The 24,723-nt window shown below is 44.8% G+C and overlaps 1 protein-coding gene across 4 annotated transcripts in view; it reads left to right on the forward strand.

Moving 5' to 3' along the window:
* The window catches only part of ARHGAP23 (Rho GTPase activating protein 23), a 192,751-nt gene that overhangs the window by 109,561 nt on the left and 58,467 nt on the right, over positions 1-24,723 (forward strand). For all 4 annotated transcript variants that reach the window (XM_030220800.1, XM_030220799.1, XM_030220797.1 and 1 more), the window contains 2 exons: positions 23,656-23,686; positions 24,526-24,624. In XM_030220800.1, coding sequence (XP_030076660.1) covers positions 23,656-23,686; positions 24,526-24,624 — 130 coding nt within the window. The remainder of the gene's footprint in view (positions 1-23,655; positions 23,687-24,525; positions 24,625-24,723) is intronic.

Here is a 24,723-nt window from a genome sequence, read left to right on the forward strand (position 1 = left end):
TCCCAGCAGATCACAGCTCGGCAGATGTTGAGATTGCTGGGCCATATGGCCTCCACAGTTCATGTGACTCCCATGGCCCGCCTTCACATGAGATCTGCTCAATGGACCCTAGCTTCCCAGTGGTTTCAGGCTGCTGGGGATCTAGAAGACGTGATCCACCTGTCCACGAGTTTTCTCGAATCCCTGTATTGGTGGACGATTTGGTCCAATTTGACTCTGGGACAGGGCCGTGCCGATGCGGTAAGCGAGGTAAGCGCCGCAGGGGGGCGCCCACCTCTGGAGGGCGCCGCCGCGGTGCTTACCCTCACCCCGCCGAGGCCTTTAAATCTTTTGGTCGCCCCGGGTGTCACCAGAAAGGGGGGTGCCGCCGCTCCCGCTGCTCTTCATCCTGGCACCCCCCCCCCGCACCAGCCCTTTAAATTTATTTGCCGACGCGGTAGCGAGCGCAGCACCTCGTGTGGAAGTAAAGGAAGCGGATCCGATCATCTCATTGGGCCTTCCCTCACTGTCCCGCCCTCCTCTGACGCAACTTCCTATTTCCTCTAGGGCGGGACAGTGAAGGAAGGCCCAATGAGATGATCGGATTCGCTTCTTTTACTTCCACACGAGGTGCTGCGCTCGCTATCGCGTCGGCAATTTCTTTTTAAAGACGGGTGGCAGGGAGAAGACGAGGCAGGGTGAGGGTGGGGACAGATGGGGTGACCGTGAAGGTGGGGGAGGACTCGGATAGCAGAAGGGATTGGGTGGGAGACAGATGGGGTGAGGGGGACTCGGATGGGCAGAAGGGACTGGGTGGGAGACAGATGGGGTGAGGGGGACTCGGATGGGCAGAGGGTACTGGGTGGGAGCCAGATGGGGTGAGGGGGACTCGGATGGGCAGAAGGGACTGGGTGGGAGACAGATGGGGTGAGGGTGGGGGGCACTTGGATAGCAGAAGGGACTGGGTGGGAGACAGATGGGGTGAGGGGGACTCGGATGGGCAGAAGGGACTGGGTGGGAGACAGATGGGGTGAGGGGGACTCGGATGGGCAGAAGGGACTGGGTGGGAGCCATATGGGGTGAGGGGGACTCGGATGGGCAGAAGGGACTGGGTGGGAGACAGATGGGGTGAGGGTGGGGGGCACTTGGATAGCAGAAGGGACTGGGTGGGAGCCAGATGGGGTGAGGGGGACTCGGATGGGCAGAAGGGACTGGGTGGGAGACAGAGGGGTGAGGGTGGGGGGCACTTGGATAGCAGAAGGGACTGGGTGGGAGCCAGATGGGGTGAGGGGGACTCGGATGGGCAGAAGGGACTGGGTGGGAGACAGATGGGGTGAGGGTGGGGGGCACTTGGATAGCAGAAGGGACTAGGTGGGAGACAGATGGGGTGAGGGGGACTCGGATGGGCAGAAGGGACTGGGTGGGAGACATATGATGGGGTGAGGGTGCGGGGCACTTGGATAGCAGAAGGGACTGGGTGGGAGACAGATGGGGTGAGGGGGACTCGGATAGGCAGAAGGGACTGGGTGGGAGACAGATGATGGGGTGAGGGTGGGGGCACTTGGATAGCAGAAGGGACTGGGTGGGAGACAGATGGGGTGAGGGGGACTCGGATGGGCAGAAGGGACTGGGTGGGAGACAGATGGGAGAAGGGGCATGGAGCTGGAACTGGGGTCTGAAAAGTGAGCAGGAGGGAGAATGGGGTCATGCCTGGGGCAGGGGTGGATGGGAGAATCAATGGATCTGGAACTAGGGGCAGCCGCAGGTGGGAACTGGGAGCCGAAAAGAGGGGGCAGTGAGAGAGGGGGGATAGATCCTGGATGGAATGGGGAGTGAGAGGGAGGGCAGACCCTGAATGGATGGGAGGGGGAAAGAGAGAGGGCAAATGGTGAATCGAAGGAGCAGAGAGAAAGGGCAGACAGTGGATAGAAGGGAGTGAAAGAGCAGACAGTGGATGGAAGGGGGCAGAGATAGAGGGCAAATGCTAGAGGGAAAGGAGAGAGAGAGGGCAGATGGTGGATGGAAGGGGGAGAGAGAGATGGCAGACTGGGGCAGATGGTGGATGGAAGGAGCAGAAATAGAGGGCAGATGTGGATGGAAGGGACATTAGAGAGGGCAGACACTTGAGAGCAGAGAGAGAGCGAAGACAGATGCTGGATGGAAGGAAGAAGGTGAAAAGAAGATAAGGAAAGCAGAAACCAAAGACAACAAACTGTAAATATATATTTTTATTATTTTGCTTTAGGATATAGTATTTTAGCTGTGTTAATAAATGTTTATAAATAGAACATGTAAATAAGGTAATCTTTTTATTGGACTAATTTTAATACATTTTGACTTAACTTTCAGAGAACAAAACCCCCTTCCTCAGATCAGGATAGGATACTGTAACAGCACTATACTGTATTGACCTGAGGAAGGAGATTTTGGCCTCTGGAAGCTAAATGTATTAGTCCAATAAAATGATTTTATTTTCTGTATTTGTTTTATTTCTATTTGTTAATTTGTAAAGTGGTGATTGGTATTTGTTAGTTTTTTCAAATTTACATCTGCTGTCTTTATATTTTGCACAGTACTAGGGGACATTTTCTGTTTCTGTGGTGTTGCATTGTATGCAGAGTCTGGCATCTTGGGGGTTCAGTTTAATTTTTGTCTAAATAGAAAGTTTATGATTACTTATCCTATAGTGGATTTGGGTGTATCTGTGTTTGAAAAAGACATGGCTTTCAGTTGGCATTGACTGTGCAGGATCTACGATCTGTACTATTCTGTCTGGTTTCGTTTTACAATAGGTGAATTGATGTTCTAGTGCTCACTGTAGTGTTTAAGATGCTTTCCTTTTCCTTGTGTAACTCGTAGAAATGACTGCTTATGGTATGGTAAAATTGCTCTATAGGTCGTGAGTGTTTTGTATTCTCGGTATGCCTAGTACTGGATTGGGGGGGGGGGGGTGTTAAACAATGACCGGCCCCGGGTGTCAACTATCCTAGCTACGCCACTGCTGCCGACGTCTCCCTTCCCTTGCACTCGTTGGTTCCCTCAGTGTCCCGCCTTCTTCTGACGTCAGAAGAAGGCGGACACTGAGGGAACCAAGAGCGCAAAGGGAAGGGAGACGTCGGCAGCGCTCCGCTTTCACTGACGCTGCTGCGACCGGAAGTAAAAGATTTAAAGGCCCCAGGGTGCGGAGGGAAGGGCAGAGAGGCATGGATGGGAGGGCAGGGCCCAGGGAGAGGACAAATTGCTGGAAGGGAAGGGGAGGGGAGAGAGGATTGCTGGCTATGGATGGAGGAGGGAAGGGCAGAGAGGGACAAGGATGGACATGGGGGCCCAGGGAGAGGACAAATTGCTGGAAATGGAGGGGAGGGGAGAGAGGAGGATTGCTGGGTATGGATGGAGGAGGGAAGGGCAGAGAGGGACAAGAATGGACATGGATGGGAGGGCAGGACCCAGGGAGAGAGGAGAAATTGCTGGAAATGGATATAGAGCAAGAAATGAAGAAGAAAGGAGAAAAGTAAAAAAATAAATGGAAAGGAAGCCCTGGAAATGGAGTTAAGAGGACATATAGCAGCAGAATCAGATACTGGACCAGCATGATTGAAAAAAGAAAGTCACCAGACAACAAAGGTAGAAAAAAATTATTTTATTTTCATTTTAGCGTTTGGAATATGTCCACTTTGAGAATTTACATCTGCTATCTTATTTTGCAATGTATAGCAATTTGTTTCTAAGAATATTGCTGACAATTCCTTTCAGTGTGGCAAGTGGTGAGCGATCATTTTCATGGGGGGGGGGGGGGGGGGGCGCCAACTGATAGTCTGCAGGGGGGCGCCAGAGACCCTAGGCACGGCCCTGCTCTGGGACGTCCTTTCCAAATTCCTCAGCTACAAAAAGTGCTGACCACGGATGCGTCTCTCCTGGGCTGGGGAGCTCATGTCGATGGGCTTCACACCCAAGGAAGCTGGTCCCTCCAGGAACGCGATCTACAGATCAATCTCCTGGAGTTGCGAGCGATCTGGAACGCTCTGAAGGCTTTCAGAGATCGGCTGTCCCACCAAATTATCCAAATTCAGACAGACAACCAGGTTGCCATGTACTACGTCAACAAGCAGGGGGGCACCGGATCTCGCCCCCTGTGTCAGGAAGCCGTCAGCATGTGGCTCTGGGCTCGCCATCACGGCATGGTGCTCCAAGCCACATATCTGGCAGGCGTAAACAACAGTCTGGCCGACAGGTTGAGCAGGATTATGCAACCCCACGAGTGGTCGCTCAATTCCCGAGTGGTGCGCCAGATCTTCCAAACGTGGGGCACCCCCTTGGTGGATCTCTTCGCATCTCGAGCCAACCACAAAGTCCCTCAGTTCTGTTCCAGGCTTCAGGCCCACGGCAGACTGGCATCGGATGCCTTCCTCCTGCATTGGGGGGAGGGCCTGCTGTATGCTTATCCTCCCATTCCTCTGGTGGGGAAGACTTTGTTGAAACTCAAGCAAGACCGAGGCACCATGATTCTGATTGCTCCTTTTTGGCCGCGTCAGATCTGGTTCCCTCTTCTTCTGGAGTTATCCTCCGAAGAACCGTGGAGATTGGAGTGTTTTCCGACCCTCATTACGCAGGACGAAGGGGCTCTTCTGCATCCCAGCCTCCGGTCCCTGGCTCTCACGGCCTGGATGTTGAGAGCGTAGAGTTTGCCTCTTTGGGTCTGTCAGAGGGTGTCTCCCGCATCTTGCTTGCTTCCAGGAAAGAGTCCACTAAGAGGAGTTACTTCTTTTTATGGAGGAGGTTTGCCGTCTGGTGTGACAGCAAGGCCCTAGATCCTCGCTCTTGTCCTACACAGACCCTGCTTGAATACCTTCTGCACTTGTCTGAGTCTGGTCTCAAGACCAACTCTGTAAGGGTTCACCTTAGTGCGATTAGTGCATACCATTACCATGTGGAAGGTAAGCCGATCTCGGGACAGCCTTTAGTTGTTCGCTTCATGAGAGGTTTGCTTTTGTCAAAGCCCCCTGTCAAGCCTCCTACAGTGTCATGGGATCTCAATGTCGTTCTCACCCAGCTGATGAAACCTCCTTTTGAGCCACTGAACTCCTGCCATCTGAAGTACTTGACCTGGAAGGTCATTTTCTTGGTGGCAGTTACTTCAGCTCGTAGAGTCAGTGAGCTTCAGGCCCTGGTAGCCCAGGCCCCTTACACCAAATTTCATCATAACAGAGTAGTCCTCCGCACTCACCCTAAGTTCTTGCCAAAGGTCGTGTCGGAGTTCCATCTGAACCAGTCAATTGTCTTGCCAACATTCTTTCCCCGTCCTCATTCCTGCCCTGCTGAACGTCAGCTGCACACATTGGACTGCAAGAGAGCATTGGCCTTCTATCTGGAGCGGACACAGCCCAACAGACAGTCCGCCCAATTGTTTGTTTCTTTTGATCCCAATAGGAGGGGAGTGGCTGTGGGGAAACGCACCATATCCAATTGGCTAGCAGATTGCATTTCCTTCACTTACGCCCAGGCGGGGCTGGCTCTTGAGGGTCATGTCACGGCTCATAATGTTAGAGCCATGGCTGCGTCGGTAGCCCACTTGAAGTCAGCCTCCATTGAAGAAATTTGCAAAGCTGCGACGTGGTCTTCTGTCCACACATTCACATCTCATTACTGCCTGCAGCAGGATTCCCGACGCGACAGTCGGTTCGGGCAGTCAGTTCTTCAGAACCTGTTTGGGCTTTAGGATCCAACTCCACCCCCCGAGGGCCCTGTTTGTTCTGTTCCAGGCTGCACTCTCAGTTAGTTGGTAAATTTTTTTAGGTCAATCTCTGTTATGTCCTCGCCGTTGCGAGGCCCAATTGACCATGGTTGTTGTTTTGAGTGAGCCTGGGGGCTAGGGATACCCCATCAGTGAGAACAAGCAGCCTGCTTGTCCTCGGAGAAAGCGAATGCTACATACCTGTAGAAGGTATTCTCCGAGGACAGCAGGCTGATTGTTCTCACAAACCCGCCCGCCTCCCCTTTGGAGTTGTGTCTTCCCTCGTATCTCTTTTGCTACATATGAGACTGGCCGGCTCGAGCCGGTTTTGGGCGGGAAGACGGCCACGCATGCGCGGTGCGCGCGGGCGCGCGAGGGCTAGCAAAGGACTTTGCTAGTGAAGATTCCGATTGGAGGGGCTGCCGTGGACGTCACCCATCAGTGAGAACAATCAGCCTGCTGTCCTCGGAGAATACCTTCTACAGGTATGTAGCATTCGCTTTATGAAAGGATCAACATTTCTCAGCAGTTTTCCTCCTCAGAACCTCTGACAGGGGCTGCTAACAAGTTTGATTAGTTTAGAAGCATTCTTACCTGCAAAATTATACTTTTTTTTTTTTTTTTTTTTGCTAAGGGGGGACTGCCATGGGATGTTCTCTTATCGGTTTGCTTTCAAGAAGATATCATTGAAGTCTTGTCTTAAAGGCAGGACTAATTCTAAAGGTCTTCTTTCACTGTAGGTTGGTTTGCCTTTGGCAGGCTGGATTATTTCAGCCATCAGTTGGAGTTCCTCCAAGTGACCCATATGTTTTATGTCTTATTTCCACTATGTCTAGTGCAGTCCTTTAGCACTTTCTAAATACTAGTTTCTGGATATTTTGGCCTTTGCCCTTCAAATTTTCAGTATCTCTGTGGATCTGCATTAGTTATTCAAGTTGCCAGATACAGTGGCGTACCAAGGGGGTGGGGGCGGTCCGCCCCAGGTGCACGCCGCTGGGGGGTGCCACGGCGCGCGCCTGGCTCCAAGTTCGCTATCTTCGCTCATTCGCTGCAGCTCCCTGTGCCCCGGAACAGGTTACTTCCTGTTCCGGGGCAGAGGGAGCTGCAGCGAACGAGCGAAGTTAGCGAACTCTTCGGAGCCAACAGGCGTGCGCCGCGGCACCCCCCCCCCCCAGCGGCGTGCACCCGGGGGGGGGGGGGGCGCATCGGTGATCTGCCCCGGGTGCCATGCAGGCTAGGAACGCCACTGGCCAGATGTTTAGTTCCTTCAGTGTACTAATTCTTGCAGGATCACTTTTCTTTCTATGGTTGGCAAAGAATCAGTTGGGAATTTTGCTTTTCAACTTCTTATAATTCATGCTAGGTATTTTGAATTCAAAACTTCTTTTCCCTTATCTTTATACCTGTTCCAAATGTGGCTATTATAGTTGCATAGCAGAGGGAGTATAGTTTCTTACATTGTTTCTGCAAGATATATTAGCCCTGGGAATCACATTTTCATCTCCTACCTTATATTTCTTACACTGTTCTCCTCTGGGACTTTGTCTACATGTGTCAACTCTTCTAGTTCAACACTAGTAGTGCTTCTTTATTCTGTGGATTCCTTTAAATGGCACAACTCTGTATCTTTCCTATTTTCTGATACTCGGGCTATAACTAGAACTCTTTAATGACGGGTTCTTATTCTCCATTCTTCTGGACTAATGCCTCTGTTTCCAACAGATGGGATATATGTATTTGTTGATCCAGAAGCTATATCCTTCAATTTTCAACTGATACTTACAGATTAGTTTATTTGGATACAAGTGGTCACCTAAGGGACCAGAGGAGTGTCTGAATTTTCTCATCTAGTAAATTTGTTTCCTCTCCTATTCTTTGTTGTTCCTTACAGATGCTGGTGCTATTTTTTTTTCTTTAGATGTCAATAAGTTCAAGCCAGCTGTTTTGCAATAATGTTGGTATTTCTGCAGACTCAGACCGTAACTAAGTGAAATTGTCTTCTAGTCTTTATTGCAGTCTAGGGTTTTTATCCAGAACGCACCTTATTGTGGTTGGTAGTTGCCTCCAACTACAGTCAGATTATTCTTGTTACCTTGTCTTTTATCTCTGATTGTTTTGACTACCCAAAGAATGAGTCATCACCTAGAGGTTTATGTTGGACCCTGTCCTTCTGATATTTATTTATATATTTTTGAGAATTTAATATGCAGCCATTCAAATTTGATCATGACAGTGTACATATTAAAATGTAATAACCGAACAAATTAACAATCAACATAATACACATGCAATTAAACTCATAAAACCTAAAATATGAGATGGAGATGTAATAGCACAACAATAATAAAACCTAATAAAACAATATTGCAGAACACAAGAGAGGGAAATTTAAAAAAATAAATTTGAAGATTATAAATCCAGCAGATCTGCGAGAGTGCAAGAAACTGGAAGTGGACTTCACAAGACTGGGAAACTGGGCATCCAAATGGCAGATGAATTTTCATATGCACATAGGGAAGAACAATTCATACTGTATCTGCCGTATATGTGTGGATGTGTCTAGTGGTGCTCAGATGGCCAGTGGGGGCAGATTTGTATGGTCTGTGTCCCGTATGTAGTCTGTCCCATATAGGGCAGTCCGGTTTAGGATGTGCTGAGAGGGCTTCGACAACAACTTCGTTAGCTGAAATGTGAGAATAGTGCCGGGCAGACATTTATGATCTTTGTCCTACAAATAAGACCAATTCGGGTAAGCTAGAGTGGACTTTGATGGCAACTCCAGTAGTTGGAACATAAAGACAGTGCCAGATGGACTTCTATGATCTGTGTCCCAGAAATGCCAAAGAGAGACCATGATCAAGTATTTTATATCACATTCATTGTTAGGTTAATCATGAATTGATATTGTGTGTGACTGTTTATGTTGTGATTGGATGGACTGGTTTTCTGCCGTCATTTACTATGTATATATGTTACATGATACAAAGTTCAACAATAGAAATCACCACCCAGCAAAGGATCTAGGCATTATTTTAGATAATACATTGAACTCCTTTGCTCAGTGTGTGGCAGCAGCCAAGGTAACAAATAGAATTTTGGGAATTAATAGGAAAGGAATGAAGAATAAAATAGAGAATATCTTAATGCTTCTGCATCTCTCCATGGTTTAACCATACTGTCTTTCTCTAAGGAACTCCCCTTTTGGGTTCATTTGAGTACGATGGATTTTCATCTTTTTCTGTTTGCTTTATCTATCATACATATCATATTGGAACTGATCCTTCTTTGCTTTATTAGAGGGAAGTTGAAATTAGTCTATTTCAGACAAATTAGTATTTCTCTACAATTTGGGGTTAGTCTCTTCTGCATCTAGTATCTTGTTTTATTGTCTTCTCCTTTTCAAAGACAAGCTTGTATGAATCTCAACTTGGGTCTTCCTTATAGACCTCTTCCTTTTGGAGTTCCAACAGTTGTATTCTTCATGGGTACTTATGAGGAGTCCTCTCTACTTTGCAATATTCTATACTGCTGCTTCCTGCCTTTTGGGATTCCTTTTCCCCTTCTCCTTCCTAATGTTTCTCAGTTCTTTTTCAGTGTTTCTGCCTCGTTCATTCTCCCTTGTATGCATCATATCCAAGCAGGTCTCTAGCCTCAATAGTCTGGAGTTACTTTTTTTTCTTTGCTGTGTCCCAGGGAATACTTTCCTTTGGTTTGTTGAATTTTAATTCTAGCAGATGTTTTTCTGACCCACCCCTATTCCAGACTGCTTTGTTACATCCCACATGTTCTGGGTTGGTCTTGTAAGGATGCTAAGGAAGGAACAATTATATCTTACTCACTTATTGTCTTTCATTTAGTCATACCAGACAAGTCCAGAAACCCACCTGAGTATATATTTAATTATTCAGCTTTTCTACTATGTTATCCTTCATTTCAGGTATAGGTTTCCATTTTTTCGTTTTGCAACTGATTTGTTACTAGTATCCTGGTTTTACTATATTATTTTTTCCCCAACAGCTTCATCTTCTTCTCTTTTTTTGGTTTTACCTACGTAGTAGTAATATGCAAGCTTCACTAGGTTGGCCTCAGTCAACAAGTACACCTGTGTTATTCTGCCTTTACTATATTATGTTAAATCAACAGGTTCAACTTCCATGATGAAGAGGTAATATGCTATTTTAGCTATATTATGTATAGCATTTCAAATTAGTGAGAGAATGCAAAGCTTTCCCAGTTGAAATACTGAACTTCTGTGCCTTATGGAGTGAATCACATGGAACTACTTTTGTTTCTCTATCTCTATCTGATGGTAGATAACCATAACCCATAGGTTCTAGACTGGTCTGGTAGGACTAAAGGAAAGAAAATAAGGGAGTAAGATGTAATTTTTCCATCAGGTGATCACCGGGTGCCAGATCACCCACTATAAATCTTCTCCACATTTGTAAGCTCCAGGTCCAGTACAGTCCCCTCCCAGGTGGATTATGTTGCCAGAACAGTTCTACCTATATGGAGAAAGGTGACTAGAAGAGTTCCGTAAGGATCTGTACTGGAACCTCTGCTTTATAAGTGACCTGGAAATGGGAACAGCAAATGAGGCGACCAGATCGCAGATGACACAAAATTATTCAAAGCTGCTAAATCACAAGAGGATTGTGAGAAATTGGAAGAGGACTTTGTGAGACTGGGAAACTGGGCATCCAAATGGCAAATAGAGAAGAACAATTCAAACTATATCTACATGATACAAAGTTCCACAATAGGAGTTACCACCCAGCAGAGGATCTAGGTATTATTGTAGATAATACATTGAAATCCTCTGCTCAGTGTGTGGCAATCAAGTAAGCAAATAGAATGTTAGGAATTAATAGGAAAGCAAGGAAGAATAAAACAGAGAATATCATAATGCTTCTGCAGCTCTCCGTGGTTCAACCACATCTTGAGTATTTTGTGTAGTTGTAGTTGCAGCATCTCAGAAAAGATATAGTGGAATTCAGAAAGGTACGAAAAAAACCTCCTAAAATATGGTAATGGACCAACTCCCCTATGAGGAAAAGCTAAAGAGGTTAAGGCTAGTCAGGTTGGAGAGCAGAAGACTGAGGGATAATATGGTAAGTCTAAAAAATGGGTAGAGAAGAACAGGTAAATGCAAATCTATTTACTTTTTGGTAAAAGTACAGAGATTGGGGAGCACATAAGTTAACTAAGTAATATATTTAAAACAAACTGAAGAAAATAATTTTTCTTGAAATACATAAGCTCTAGAATTTATTGTCAGACGATATGGTAAAAGCTGGTAGTGTAAATCTGTTTTAAAAAGGTTTAGATTTGTTCCTGGAAGAATAATCCATAAACTTGTTACTAAGGAAGATTTGAGCAAGGCGACTGTAAGGGAGGGTGAAATGAATGTAGGTATTGTTTTGGTGTCCCCACTGGTAGTTACTTTGATCCCTGTCATAGGCCTTTTTGGTTTTGATCACTAGCTTTGGTTGATTGTGATTGAGGAGGTTACCCCTCATGGCAGAAAGAAGGAAAATGGTATGAGTGGTTCAGTTTAGCTTTCATTCTGGGGGTGGGGTGGGGGGAGGGGCGAGCTAGAGGATGGCTGTAAGTAGATGTCCCATTGTTGAGCTGAGAGGGCTGTAGGGCTTGATCCTTGGAATGTGGCATGCAGGAAGTTCAGAGGGTGGTACAAAGGTTTCTTTTTCGCTTTCCTCTTGTGATTTCCTGAGGTCTCTGGAAGTTAACTCTACACTGCAATGCTTCTAACAGCACAGAACTTTCATAAGAAAGTGTCTCCATTTATTGGGATTTATCTGCCTTTATGAAGAGATTCATCCAAGGCGGTGTACAGCAGGGTATAGTTTAACATAAACCTTACAGTTTTGTTAACTGCATAACAATAGTAAAATGACCAAATATAAGGATAAATGCAATCAATTTATCATTTACTAACTCTTGGTGTTTTGCATCTGAGTAACCTGCATAACTTGATTTAGCACATGATACTCCAAATGTTGACCCAGTGAAACGCATCAGCAAGATGTGATGTGGTATCCCCAAGCTTGGGTCATATCTGAAGATGAGCCTTTATAATTTCAGAAGCTATGGACATCAACATATTTGCATACATCTGTTAATCTCACTGTTCTATATAATTGTAACCTTGTTCTATACAAACTGTAACCAATCAACTCCAGAATCTTGTAAGTCACATTGCACCTACCAATCGGTGGGAAAATGTGGGATACAAATGCAGAAATAAATGCTGAGCCAGTCGATTAAAAAGTATTGTGGAATCTTGTTTTCTTTAGGACTAAGAACAAAAAGAACTCACTTCTTGAACATATCTTCAGTATTTGTGAGTCTGATGGTGCTTTCTTCTTAGAAAATGTTAATGTGGGAGTGGTATTCTTGTGAAGAAGATGGTTGTATGAAGGTAAAGCTCTGCCCTCCCAACTCCTCCTATTGGTTTTTTTTGGGCATCCAAGATGACACAAAGAGTTCATAAAATCTACTAATTAGCTTTGGAAACTTTGCTTTTTATATCTCCAAAGGTTCTGTGGCATTTGTTTACCAGGGTCACTATTTTCAATGCTCTCTAACTGTGCTCTGTGCAGAGCTGCCAAGGGGGCCTACCCACTTAACAGGAGATTTAGGGCCTGCCCATAGCTCCATCCAATCCCGCCCATAGTTCCGTCCCTTGCACATGCCGATTCACAGCCAGGGGCAAAAGAAGTGGCGTTCCCATCCAGCAGCAGCAGAAAACGCCTTCATTAAATGTCTCCTGCTGCCACAGGATCAGCAGTAGCAGGAGATGATGTTTTATGAAGGCGTTTCCTGCTGCCACTGGATGGGGATGCCATTCAGAGCAGGAGATCCCAGTTACCCTGGCAAGAGTGTGGGAGATTACATGCAAAAGTGGGAGGTTTGGCAGGTCTCTGTGTGTGTACTGCCTGACCTGCTTTAGCAGAGCTGGATAAAAAGCTCCTTCACCACAGAATGCTGTCTGACACATTCTGTCTGCTGGAGCTAAATGTATAATTTTAAATACGGAGTTCCTTACTAATACCATAGAAAAAGATGATTGCTGAACCTAGCACTTACCTGCTTCAGTTATGTCTCGTAACACTAGGTCTGAATTGATTGTATTATAGAAAGAGCTCATTAGAAAGATGAAATTTTTTTCAGTAACTAAATTTCACCTTACATATTTAAAAACTCTGACTGTTATAAAGTTAAAAATGTAAAACAAACCTATCTTTCAAACTTTGCAGGACCTCTTTTATCACTTTCTTCCTGGCTACCCTGATAAAATGATCTGTTTGGTATCCTCAATTGTCTTTCTAATCATCTTAATAGTCTACATCAGAGGTGAGTAATCTTGGTCCTCAAGGGCTGCAGCCCATTCAGGTTTTCAGGATTTTTCTAATGAGTATGTATGAGATCAGTTTGTATACAATGGGGGCAGTGAATGCAAATGGATCTCGTGCATATTCATTGGGGGAATCCTGCAACCCTTGAGGATGGAGGTTGCCCACTCATGGTTTAGAGAAATTGTTTCCACATGTAGGAAGTGTTTATTTTCTCCGAATCTGCCTTTGCTAATCCAGCAGCGGAAGCAGTGGCCCGTCTCATCTCTCTGGGCAAAGTTACATATGCCCTCCAAATATCTAGCTTTCCCAACCTCGAATCTGCTCATGACAGGCTTACACCGTCAGGCAGTATGGACTCTTGTAATTAGAAAGGAACCCAGTATGTAGTAGATATAATAAGATAGTTTATCACAATCTTACCAATGGTAATACAGGTAGGTTAAGCATTCACATAATGGAACCGCATATCACGGCACGTCCTCTCTCTCTAGCCTTCTGGAGTCTCCCTTCTCTTTTCATCTTCTCCTCTCATCTCCTTCTTCTTCTCTTCTCGTCTCGTCTCGTCTGAACTAATACTCCTCAAACTGCTGCTTATATACAATTTTGGCCCTATTCATTTCAATGGACCCCAGCTGTCTCAACAGGGCTCCTAGTCCTTATCAGTTGATCAGAATGACTTCACATATTCCCAAACCTTCCTGTAGCCCCCCCTTTGGATGGTCCCATCTGGGGTGCAGCTGACCCAGCACTATCTCTACGTAACCATAGCAACTCTTGCTCATGACGTCTTGCAGGTGCCAATCTCAGGATTGTTTATAGAGTAGATTGCCCCCACCCTTGCCAGTTCAGCACTTGCCACAGTGAAATGTAACTGTGTCAAAGGTGATCTCTGATTTTAAGAAGCCTAGCTCTTATTATGAGCCATTGGCCTGTATTTTACTGAGAGCAAGGGCTAGCATAACTCTTCATTAGATAAACCGGCTATTATGGCCACCTGCAACAAAGGCATATTGGGGACAATTCTATAAATTGACACTCAATCTAGGTGCCCCAATGCCGTGCGCTTAGTGCCAGTTCTATAATGGCATCTTGGTCAGCACTGGCACACTCATGTGTAGGTGCATCCTCTTATGCCATGTCAATGGAGGTGTAAGTTGGCACCAGTGTGTGCCAAATGATGTGTAATTTATAATCTGTAAACTACCTGCATATATGGGAGGTATGCCCCCCTCCTTGCAGTTAAGCACCATGGTACTTAGATGTTTCCTTATGGAATAACGCTTAGTGCACATAGGTGCCTGTCAGTTAATGGCACCTACATCAGACCAACTTTATAGAATTGTTTCCTTTTGTGGAGTGGAGATTTAAAAAAAAAATGCTGATCGTGCATCATTTATGTTACATAGACAGATTTTCAACCACTTATTCAGTTCCTTAGAGAAAAGATAATTAAATATAGATGGGCATTCCCTTTTGCCATCATTTTGAATTTAAAGGAGAATATTCATGGCTTTGAATTTGCACTAGAAATTGCAGAAGAAATGGAAAAAGAATTCAGGTTTAGATTCTGTGAAACTCCGTGAAAATGATGACCTTGAAAATGCAGAACTTGGTGACTCTGATAAGACAAAAGATCTGGTGGATCCTGAATCTCCTGCACAACAAGAAATGGACTTAACCCTGCCAAATTAAGATTTATTTTACGGGGAAGGTGGTTGGATTTTCTAAGTAATACTCATTTAATTCATGACAGTCTCCTTACATGCTGTCGCTCTGTTGCTTATTTTATTTGAAACTAGTAAAAAAGGCCCGTTTCTGTAGGCAAGGAAACGGGCCTTAGGCAGGCAATTCCCCCCCCCCCCGTGCTACGGCCCCCTCGAACCCCCCTTCCGCAAACCTGTCGTTTCCCCCCCCCCCCCCGTGCCAGCGAAAACTGCTGCCATTGCCGCCGCCGTTGTTGTGCTACCTGTGCTTACAGCTGAAGTGTTGTTCTTCCCTTCCCGTAGGTTCTTCAATCATCTTGTCTGGAAGTTCCTCTGCGTGCGTCTGACGTCAGACGCACGGAGTTAAACTTTCTGAGAAGATGATTGAGGAACCCACCCGAAGGTAGTGCACAACAGCGGCGGGAGGGGGGGTGCGGTTTTCAGCGTTCTGGGGGGGGTTCGACAGGTTCGCGGGAGGGGGTGGGTTTCAAGGGGGCCGTAGCGCGCGGGGGGGGGGGGGGTGACAGCTGATTCCGAGGCAGTAGGAGGAGTAGGGAAACACACTGCGCGTGTTTCCCTACTCCTCCCCTTGCCTTGGAATCAGCTGTGTTGACGTCAGTGACATCCGTGCTTGTCTGCCTCGCAGACCACTTGCAGCCAGGGAGCCACGGTCCCAAGCATAGAACGTTGGAGGTGAGAATTATTATATAGGATTTTATAACTCACTTGTGGTTTCTTCTTGTTTGTCCATCCAGTAATACAAGGGAGGACCTCATCTTTTCTTTTTTGCCCCCAAAGTTCAATTTTTTTAACTTCTTCTGTTTCTTGCTAATAACTTTCTCTTTTTACTTTTTTCATTCTCTACATGGTCCATGTTTTGCCTTGTAATGGCGTCCTCAGGAGAACTTAACTGTACAGTTAAATTTTAATTAAATGTAATTAAATTTTAACTGCCAGACTCTCGACCATTCTTCTAATGTTTGGAGATCCCGTCTCATGGTTTCTACACCCTAAGGTATCCATTCTATTGTCTATCTTTGTGTCATTCGCAAAAGGGCAAACCTTTTTCTTCTAACCCTTCAGCAATGTCTCTCACAAACATATTAAACAGAATCAGCCTCAGCAACAACCCCTTAGGCACTCCATTACTCAACTTCCTTTCCTCTGAGCCGATTCCATTTACCACCACCCTCTGCCACCTGTCAGTCAACCAGTTTCCAGTCCAGTTCACCACTTTAGGTCCTATGTTCAGCCCTCTCAGCTTATTCATGAGTCTTCAGTGAGGGACCATATCAAAGGCTTTGCTGAAATCGAAGTAGATCACATCTATCTTATTTCCTCCATCCAGTTCTTTGGTCACCCAGTTGAAGAAGTCAATCAGATTTGTTTGGCAGGATTTTCCTTTGGTAAAGTCATGTTGCCTCGGATCCTGTTACCCGTCGGCTTCTAGAAAGTCAACTATCCTTTTGTTCAGCAGCGATTCCATTATTTTTTCTACCACTGACATGAGGCTTTCTAGCCTGTAGTTTCCCACTTCTTCCCTGTCTCCGCTTTTGTGAAGAGGGACCACATCCGCACGTCGCCAATCCCGAGGAACCTCACCTGTCTCTAAAGATCTATTAAGAGGTCCCGTCAGGACTTCTCTGAGCTCCCCAGTATCCTGGGATGTACCCGTCTGGCAACATAGCTTTATCATCTTTCAGATTTTCAAGCTGTTGCTTTCTTCTGTGAACTAGCCTTTGAGCCCGTAAAAAGGGGCTATTATAGGAAGGGGGGGTTGAAAGGCCTGCCCCCGCCGCCGAGTTCGCCGCTGCCCCCCCGAACCGTCACCACCCACCTTCCACCCGGCCGGGCCCTCGCTCTGCTATTGAAACAGCGAGGGTCAGGGAACGCAGCACTGAGCTCTGCTGAACTGCCGACATCGGCCTTCGTTCTTCTTCTCTGCCTGTCCCGCCCTCGTGTGACGTAACGTCGTCGAGGGCGGGACAGAGGCAGAGAAGAAGAAGGAAGGGCGATGTCGGCAGCTGAGCAGAGCTCAGTGCTGCGTTCCCGGACCCTCGCTGTTTCAATAGTGGAGTGAGGGCCTGACCGGGTAGAAGGTGGGTGGCGGCGGTGATTCGGGTGGGGGGAGCGTTAGACGGCGGTGTCCCTCCCTCAGAAATGCGCAGTACAGACCCTCTCTGTTCCGCCCCCGTCATCACGTATTGACGTGGGGGCGGGGCAGAGAAGGTCTCTACTGTGCATTTGCGAGTGAGTACGACACTCGCCTTTTATATATATTGATGTTTCCTCAGTTCATTGTAAGCCACTTTGAGGCTGCTTTAAGTGGTATAAAGCGGGGTATAAATGTTCTGAATAAATAAATAAATGGCGCTATATCCACTCCATTCACAGATATCCTTGGCAGCCAACAAGGGTCCTTCTCCAGAATTTACTTCCATGCTAAATAAATACTTCTGAAGTGTTTGTTTAGCACGTTTGCTTTATCCTCATTGCTCTCCACATAGCTATTTTCAGCATCTATTTTTTCTCCTTTCCCCAATATATGTAAAAAAATATTTTGTCACCTCTCTTTACACCTTTAGCCATTTTTTCTTCTGTCCACGCTTTCACTAGCCGTATTTCCCTCTTTGCTGCTTTGAGTTTAATCTGGTAATCTTTTCCATGATCCTCTCTTTGCATTCTTCTGTATTTCTTGAACAAAACCTCTTTTGCCCTTATTTTTTCAGCCACTTCTTTGTAGAACCATATAGGCTTCCTGCTTCTCTTGTTTTTGATCACTTTCCTTGTGTAAAGATCAGTTGCCATATTTATAGCAGTTTTCAGCTTAGACCACTGCACTTCCACTTCTCCAATTCCTACCCCTGCCATCAGCCCCTTCTTCAAATATTACCCCATTTTACCAAAATCCAGTGCTTTTTGTGTGTCTGTACTCTGCTTTTGCTCTTACATTAAACCATTTGATGATAACTATTACCCAGGTGGGGCCCCACCAGACACTGGAAACACTTTCTCCATTTGTGAGTACTAGATCCAGTGTCGACCCTTCCCTTATGGGTTCTTTTGCCATTTGTCTGAGCAAGTCAGTTTGGCAGGCGTTCACGATCTTGCTACTTCTATCTGATTCTGCTGACGGGACGTTTCGATCCACTTAGGTACGTTGAAATCTCCCAACAGTAGCACCTCCCCTTTCATACCAAGCTTATGAATGTCTTCCATCAGGTCCTTGTCCAGCTTCAAGTGAATACAGGGAAAAAGCCAACCACAATCTTCAAGATGATCAGAGCAGTAGTTTATTGATCCAAAGCTGACAAACTGAACCCAACACTGGCCAGCTACTCCATTTGTGCTGGAGGTCTGTAGATAACACCTGTGTGGATAGAAGTTCCATATTTTCTTTCCAGGACTTTGTACTTGCTAAAAATTGTCCTATACAAATTGTTCACACTATAATAGAGGGATGATAAGCAATTGCGACAGGAATTTTTCAGGATCACCTCATTACACTGTCTATATGTTTACCCTCTTAGTAATGGAGCAGCTAAAAATCAATAGCCAAAGGAGCAATCTGCTTAAGAGACTTTAATATCAGTCTCTCCTCAGTGGATAAATCCCATAATAAAATAGTGATTAATCAAGATGCTAAAGCTTTACTTAAACATGTTAGAGACTTCTACATGGGGTGTTTGGAAAGCCAAGGGCATAGATAACGTATGGACTGGATATATGTATTAGTTGACTACTGGTTTGTCTCTGCTGATTTATTAGGTGCTTTACATTCTTATAAAATGGCACCCATTCTAATCTCAGATCATGCCCATCTGCTTATGGTTTAAAAAGTTTAATAGGAGATACTCCTCTGAGGAACTTTGACAGCCAGCTTCTTAGTGAATCTAATTTTATTGAACAACTAATGATGGCTTGGCAAGAATATTTAAGATTTGATTGTACCCCAGATATTGATTCTTTTAGCCTGTTGAAACAGTACCGAGAGGCCAGATTATTTCTCTTTCAATAGTTTTGAGAACAAATAAGGAAGCAGAGGTGCTTGCCCTCAAACCATATTTATAAAAATTAGAAGACTGTAAAAATATTTGCTTGTGTATTTTTTTGAAGATTTAATAGCAGTGAGAGGGAAGCTTAATGCCCTAGAAAGCTCTGATGGCATATTACTTATAATTTGACCTAAAGACATTTTTATGAGTTCAAAGATAAACTACTAGCCAGCCAATATTCAGCAGGTGGTGGTCAGCATATTTTTAAATGCTGATTGTTGCCTGCTAAATTAGCCTTGGATATTCAATGGTGGGCCATGTCTGGGCACTGGCATTGAATATCTGGCTCTCAATGGAAATGTACACACATAAGATATTTAAGGTTGACCTCTAGCGTTAGTACCATGAGACTACTGCTTGAGATCACAGCAGCCATTTTATAGCTGGAGCTGGTAAAGACAGGAGTGAGTGAGGTCTGCCTTTGTCCGATCTACCCCACTAGACCATCAGGGAGCATAAGGTAGGCTGTGGGAGGGGGGGCCTACAGGTGGGTAGGCAAGGAGGTTTCAGGAGGTGGTGGGTGCTGGGAGGGGGGCTGCTAGGAGAGGGGACCAGTCGTGATAGGGGGATGGGATTGGGTCATGTTGGTGGGGGTTGGGAGGAGGTTGGATCTGGGGGGGGGCTGGAGGGAGGGGAGGTCAACCATGTCCATGGCCACTACCCGAAAGCTATGTGGGTGCCAGCCAATGTTCAATACAGTATAGTTAGAACTGTTTTTTTGTGCGGTCCTACTACTACTACTACTTCTACTACTTAACATTTCTAAAGCGCTACTAGGGTTACACAGCGCTGTACAATTTAACATAAAAGGACAGTCCCTGTTCAAAGAGCTTACAATCTAAAGGACAAATGTACAGTCAGTCAAGTAGGGGCAGTCAAATTGGGGCAATCTAGATTTCCTGAAAGGTTATAAAGGTTAAGTGCCGAAAGCAACATTGAAGAGGTGGGCTTTGAGCAAGGATTTGAAGATGGGTAGGGAGGGGGATTGTATGCCTACTTAGCTATGTGGGCATCTGCATAACTGCCGCCTTCTCCCTGACTCCACCCCATAGAACACTCTGCTCCTGCCCAGAGTACAGCTGGCTGGTTAGTGCCGATATTCAGCAGCACTGCCCAGTTAAGTGCTACTTTTTACAGTTTTGCCAAAACCGAAACTCCTACCAAAACTTTATTGCCTGGTTTTGGCTGAAACTGATCTGGAAAACTAAAGATTGGTTGTGTGAATGTGAACCAATGAGGCCAACTGAGGATTGCTGAACTTGCAGTTGGCAGCTCTCTGCTAAACTCACAGGAGATTACCCTCCAGTCCCAGGAACTGCAAGCACAGGCTGTGACAACTGGGAGAGCTATTTTAATAAGGATTTTCTCAAGTCTGGCATGTTTAGGTTCCCAAGTCAGTGCAGATGTAGTTAAATATACTCTGAGACAGAAACTTTGTGAGAACATGTAAAAAAAAAAAAAAAATCAGCTTTTTATGCTTATCCACACTGTGCAGACTTAACAAGAGAAAGTAGCACTTAGAGTTTCTCGTTTTGTGTTCAGTTACAAAACTGATTAAGGACAAGCATGATATAGATTCTTACTAAAACAGAGTAAAGGAGTCCAGACACTGGTCTACTCTGCGGATAATATACCAGCCTGATGCACAATCCAGAATGAAAAAGCACATTGATGTCACTGAATATGAGCACTATACGTTCTGAAAAGTTACAAATCAAGAGCAATACATTTCTCAATTTTCTAATATCTAAACTTCATTTCACTAATATTTCCCAGCTAACATTATAAGCTGACCAGTACTTGTACTTGAAAATAATTGCTGCAGGTTCCTTTCTCATAGAATCTAGTTCTGCACCCCACAAGTTTGATTAAAATGCTGCGTTTTCATCATACCCAACAGAGCCTGGAAATTCTTTAGAATCACCTAAATAGTATCCAAGGCAGAATATGTATAATAATTTAAATAATAAAAGACCATATTTTACCTTCAAGCAAAATAGCCTCTGCACACATGGACCTCAGTTAATGAAAATGAACTAAAAGCCATAGTGCTTTTACAATGGCTGAGTTTGTGCCACTATTGGAGTGACAGCTGATGTCATATCACCATAGAGAGGCTAATTCCTAAGGAGCTTATCATCCCAAATTTACAGACTTATATTCCTTCTAAACTTTTGTATCAAATGCATTTATTTGGATTACTCTATTTACTATATAAACTACTATGCAAGATTATAACCGCATTACTTGCAATTGCACAAAAAAGAATGCAAAGAGTAGCCTCCCCCCCCCCCCCCCCACCCCAGACTGTCTTACAGTCACTAGTGGTGTAATGATATATTCAGGGCAGGAGTGAACCCCAGTCACCCTTGCCCATGACAGCTCTACTCTCAAAACGGTTGCCATGATCTTTTGCGGCAGTCATGTGAGATTGTCTCTAGAGATCATGGCAGCCATTTTGAGAGCAGAGCCAGCATGGACAAGAGCAACTAGGGATCACTCCTGCCCTGCCTACACCCCTAGACAGCCAGGAATTGTAAGACAGGCTTGGGGGGGGGGGGGGGGGGGGAGGCAACTCCTGTTTGGAGGAGAGTGAGGGAGACAAACAGGACAAAACACAAATTTTCAGCTTTCACTGAAAACACATTGGTAGTTTTGACTGAAATTGAAATCATGGCCATAACCTTTTGGCCAAGGCCGAAACCAGGCAGAAAAAGAATTTAAGGCTAGTTTTGACACCACAACCAAAACCGAAATTTGGTTGGTCTCTATGGGTGGGCCTGGTGGCTATGCCACTGAGAAAGTACATAACACTATTTATTTATTTGGATTTTGCTCACACTTGTTTCAGTAGTAGCTCAAGGTGAGTTACATTCACGTACAGTGAGTATTTAAGAACCTGAAGCACAGTAAAACAGCAGGTTCACATTTCCTTCTGATAAAATTTTACCAAGCAATATATCAAATCGCACCTATAGTAGAAATATTTAACAATATTTTTAAAAAAGTTATTCTTCCTAAATCTTTCTGTGAGGTATCTGTTTCTCTTATACCAAAACAAGAAAGAGACTCTCTACTATGTGCTAATTATAGACCTGTGTATAGTAAAGAGAGAGATTTTAAAATGTTTGCAAAGATTTTGTGTACCAGTGTAGATGACTTTATTCATACTATTATACACCATGACCAAACAGATTTTATCAAAGATTGCCATGGTTCTGACAATGCATTAGACTGATTAATCTCCCGACACTTTGCTCAGCTTTGCCACTGTTGTGTTAGTGAGTTATCTTTAGAGGCTGAAAAGCTTTTGACAAAATTGAATGACTGTTTTTGTTAACAGCATTTTGATTTTGTTCAAAATTTTATGTACTGGATAAGAGCTATGTGTATGAATCCCAGTGCTTCAGTTTTAGTTAATAGTTGGCATCCCCAAAATTTATCTTTATATCATGGTAGAAGACAAGGTGCCTTTTGTCACCTATTCTTTTTGCCGTAGACATAGAGCCACTAGCCACTGAAATTTGACAAGCTAAAAGTATATTTGGTATAATGGTCAGTTAAGAACAGCATTCGGTATCATTATATGGTGATGACACTCTCATTTTTCTAACTTGCTTTGGAGAATCATTTCCTTGAATAAAGCAATTAAGACGGGTGCAATGTTGGGCTATACAGTTCATTTTTCATAATCTTCATTGATGCAATGTACTGTTAAAGAAAATGTCAAGGGTTAGTGATTTGATATACCGCCTTTCTGTGGGTACAGCCAAAGCGGTTTACATATATGCAGGTACTTTTCTGTCCCTAGTGGGCTCAGAGTCTAAGGGGTCCTTTTACTAAGCTGTGGTAAAAGGGGGGCCTTCGTTAGCATCAGTATGTTTTTAACATGTGCTGAGACCCCCTTTTACCGCAGCGAGTAAAAGGCTGGTGTTTTTGTCAACAAGAAAATGCCCGTGCACTAAGTGAACCATTTATTGCACGGCCATTTCGGGAAGGAGCACTTACTACCACCCATTGAGGTGGCGGTAAGGGCTCACTTGCTAACCGGGCACTGGCACTACAAAAATAGAAAATATTTTTGTAGCACTGTTAATGGCGCATGCTGGGGGGTGGGAACTACAGCTGAGCTCCTGCAGTAGCCCGGTGGTAGTTCCAGATTGGCAAGTGGGAAGCCCATTGCCACCCGCCAACCCTTTTAGAAAAAGGGCCCCTAAGTTTGTACCTGGGGCCATGGAGGGTTAAGTGATTTGCCCATGGTCATAATGAGCTGCAGTGGGAATCGTACCCAATTCCCCAGGTTCTCAGCCCACTGCACTACCCATTAGGCTACTCCTCCACTGCTGGTGCCTAACTCAAATCTTTGGGCACTATGAGGTTAATTCAAGAAAAGTCACCTAAGTTAGGCACCAAACTTGTGCGCTAAGTGTGAATTCTTTAACGGCGGTTAAGCATGTAAGTCAGCATTTACACGCCAGCACCATGTCTATGCCTAAATGCCGTAACTGATACTATTCTATAAAGTGTATGCAAGAAGTACTTTGTCAGAAAAATTTAACTTGGTAATGATGGTTTGTTATAAATGTTTTTGGTTTCTTTATAAAACCAATAAAATAGATTTTGGGGGAAAAAGGTGTTAATGAGGCGTTTCATTCATGTGGTGATCTTTGAACCAATCAGAAGTGACTTGAAAATACAAGGCAGTATGTGTATGGAACTATGGATGGCTTATATGGGCATATATGTTTACCCATGATATGCATTTATTTTTACTCATTAACACAGCTGGTAATGCAAATTTGTTTTTACAGGAGGAGGAAAAGGACAATAGGAATCAGACAGGTAAAACCTCGGACTCATTCTGTTCTTTTACTCATTCTTCAAGTCTCTCGCCCACCCGTTCATGGGTGAGTGACTCCATCTGTCATCAGTTGGTGTGCCTGTCTGCAGTTGCGTGCATGTGTATGACACCCTCTCTTGTCAGTCACCATCTGTGTGTTTGTGTGTGTGTGTATATCCTATATAATAAAACTCACCCTCAACATTCTGAGGACACTGACGTCACTGTCAGTACCTGTGGGCACTTCCTTCGGGTTCGAAGGGTTCGTGGTAGTGAAGCCACCGAAATCGCTGTGTCTGGGCCCCGCCCTCGCGTCAAATGTGATGACGTCGAGGGCAGAGCAATGACGTCAGTGGCTTTACAACCAACAAGGACTCGGGAGATGAAGGTGGCATGCGTTGACGAGCTCCGGAACAATGGCGGTCAGTGGCTTCACAACGCCGAAGGGGTGGATGGGGGGGGGGGGGGTTCGGGCATGTTTTACTAGTATGTGTGTGTATGTATATATATATATATATATATATATATATATATATATATATATATATATATAATGTTTGTATGTGACTCCACCTTTTGTTGGTCAATCTGTCACCACCTGTGTGTGTGTGATGCCGCCTTTTGTTGGTCATATATGTGTGTGTGTATGTACATGTGCTTGTCCTGCAGGTATAGGTGTTACATTCTTGATTTGATACAGTTTAGTGGTGGATGTTATGCCAGGTACACATAACATTTGCTGTATATATGAGTACAATGTGAGTGTAACTGTGAATCTTACTGCAAAGATAAATGTCCCTGTGGCTGATTGTTCTCTCATTCTGCTTAATGCTTCCTTCAGCTGTCCAGTCTCCATGCAGTCACTTAGAGCCCATGGATACTATTTTTGTTAAGAATGTGAAGGAAGGTGGTCCTGCACATCTAGCTGGACTCTGCACAGGTGAGATGGGAGGGCAGAATCAGTATTTCTTTAGGGCTGTATTTGTAAGGCAGTCTTGAAGAGTGTTAGGAAAGAGAAACAGATATGACCAGGTCAGTG

Source organism: Microcaecilia unicolor, chromosome 12 (assembly GCF_901765095.1).
Source record: "Microcaecilia unicolor chromosome 12, aMicUni1.1, whole genome shotgun sequence".
Taxonomy (NCBI): domain Eukaryota; kingdom Metazoa; phylum Chordata; class Amphibia; order Gymnophiona; family Siphonopidae; genus Microcaecilia; species Microcaecilia unicolor.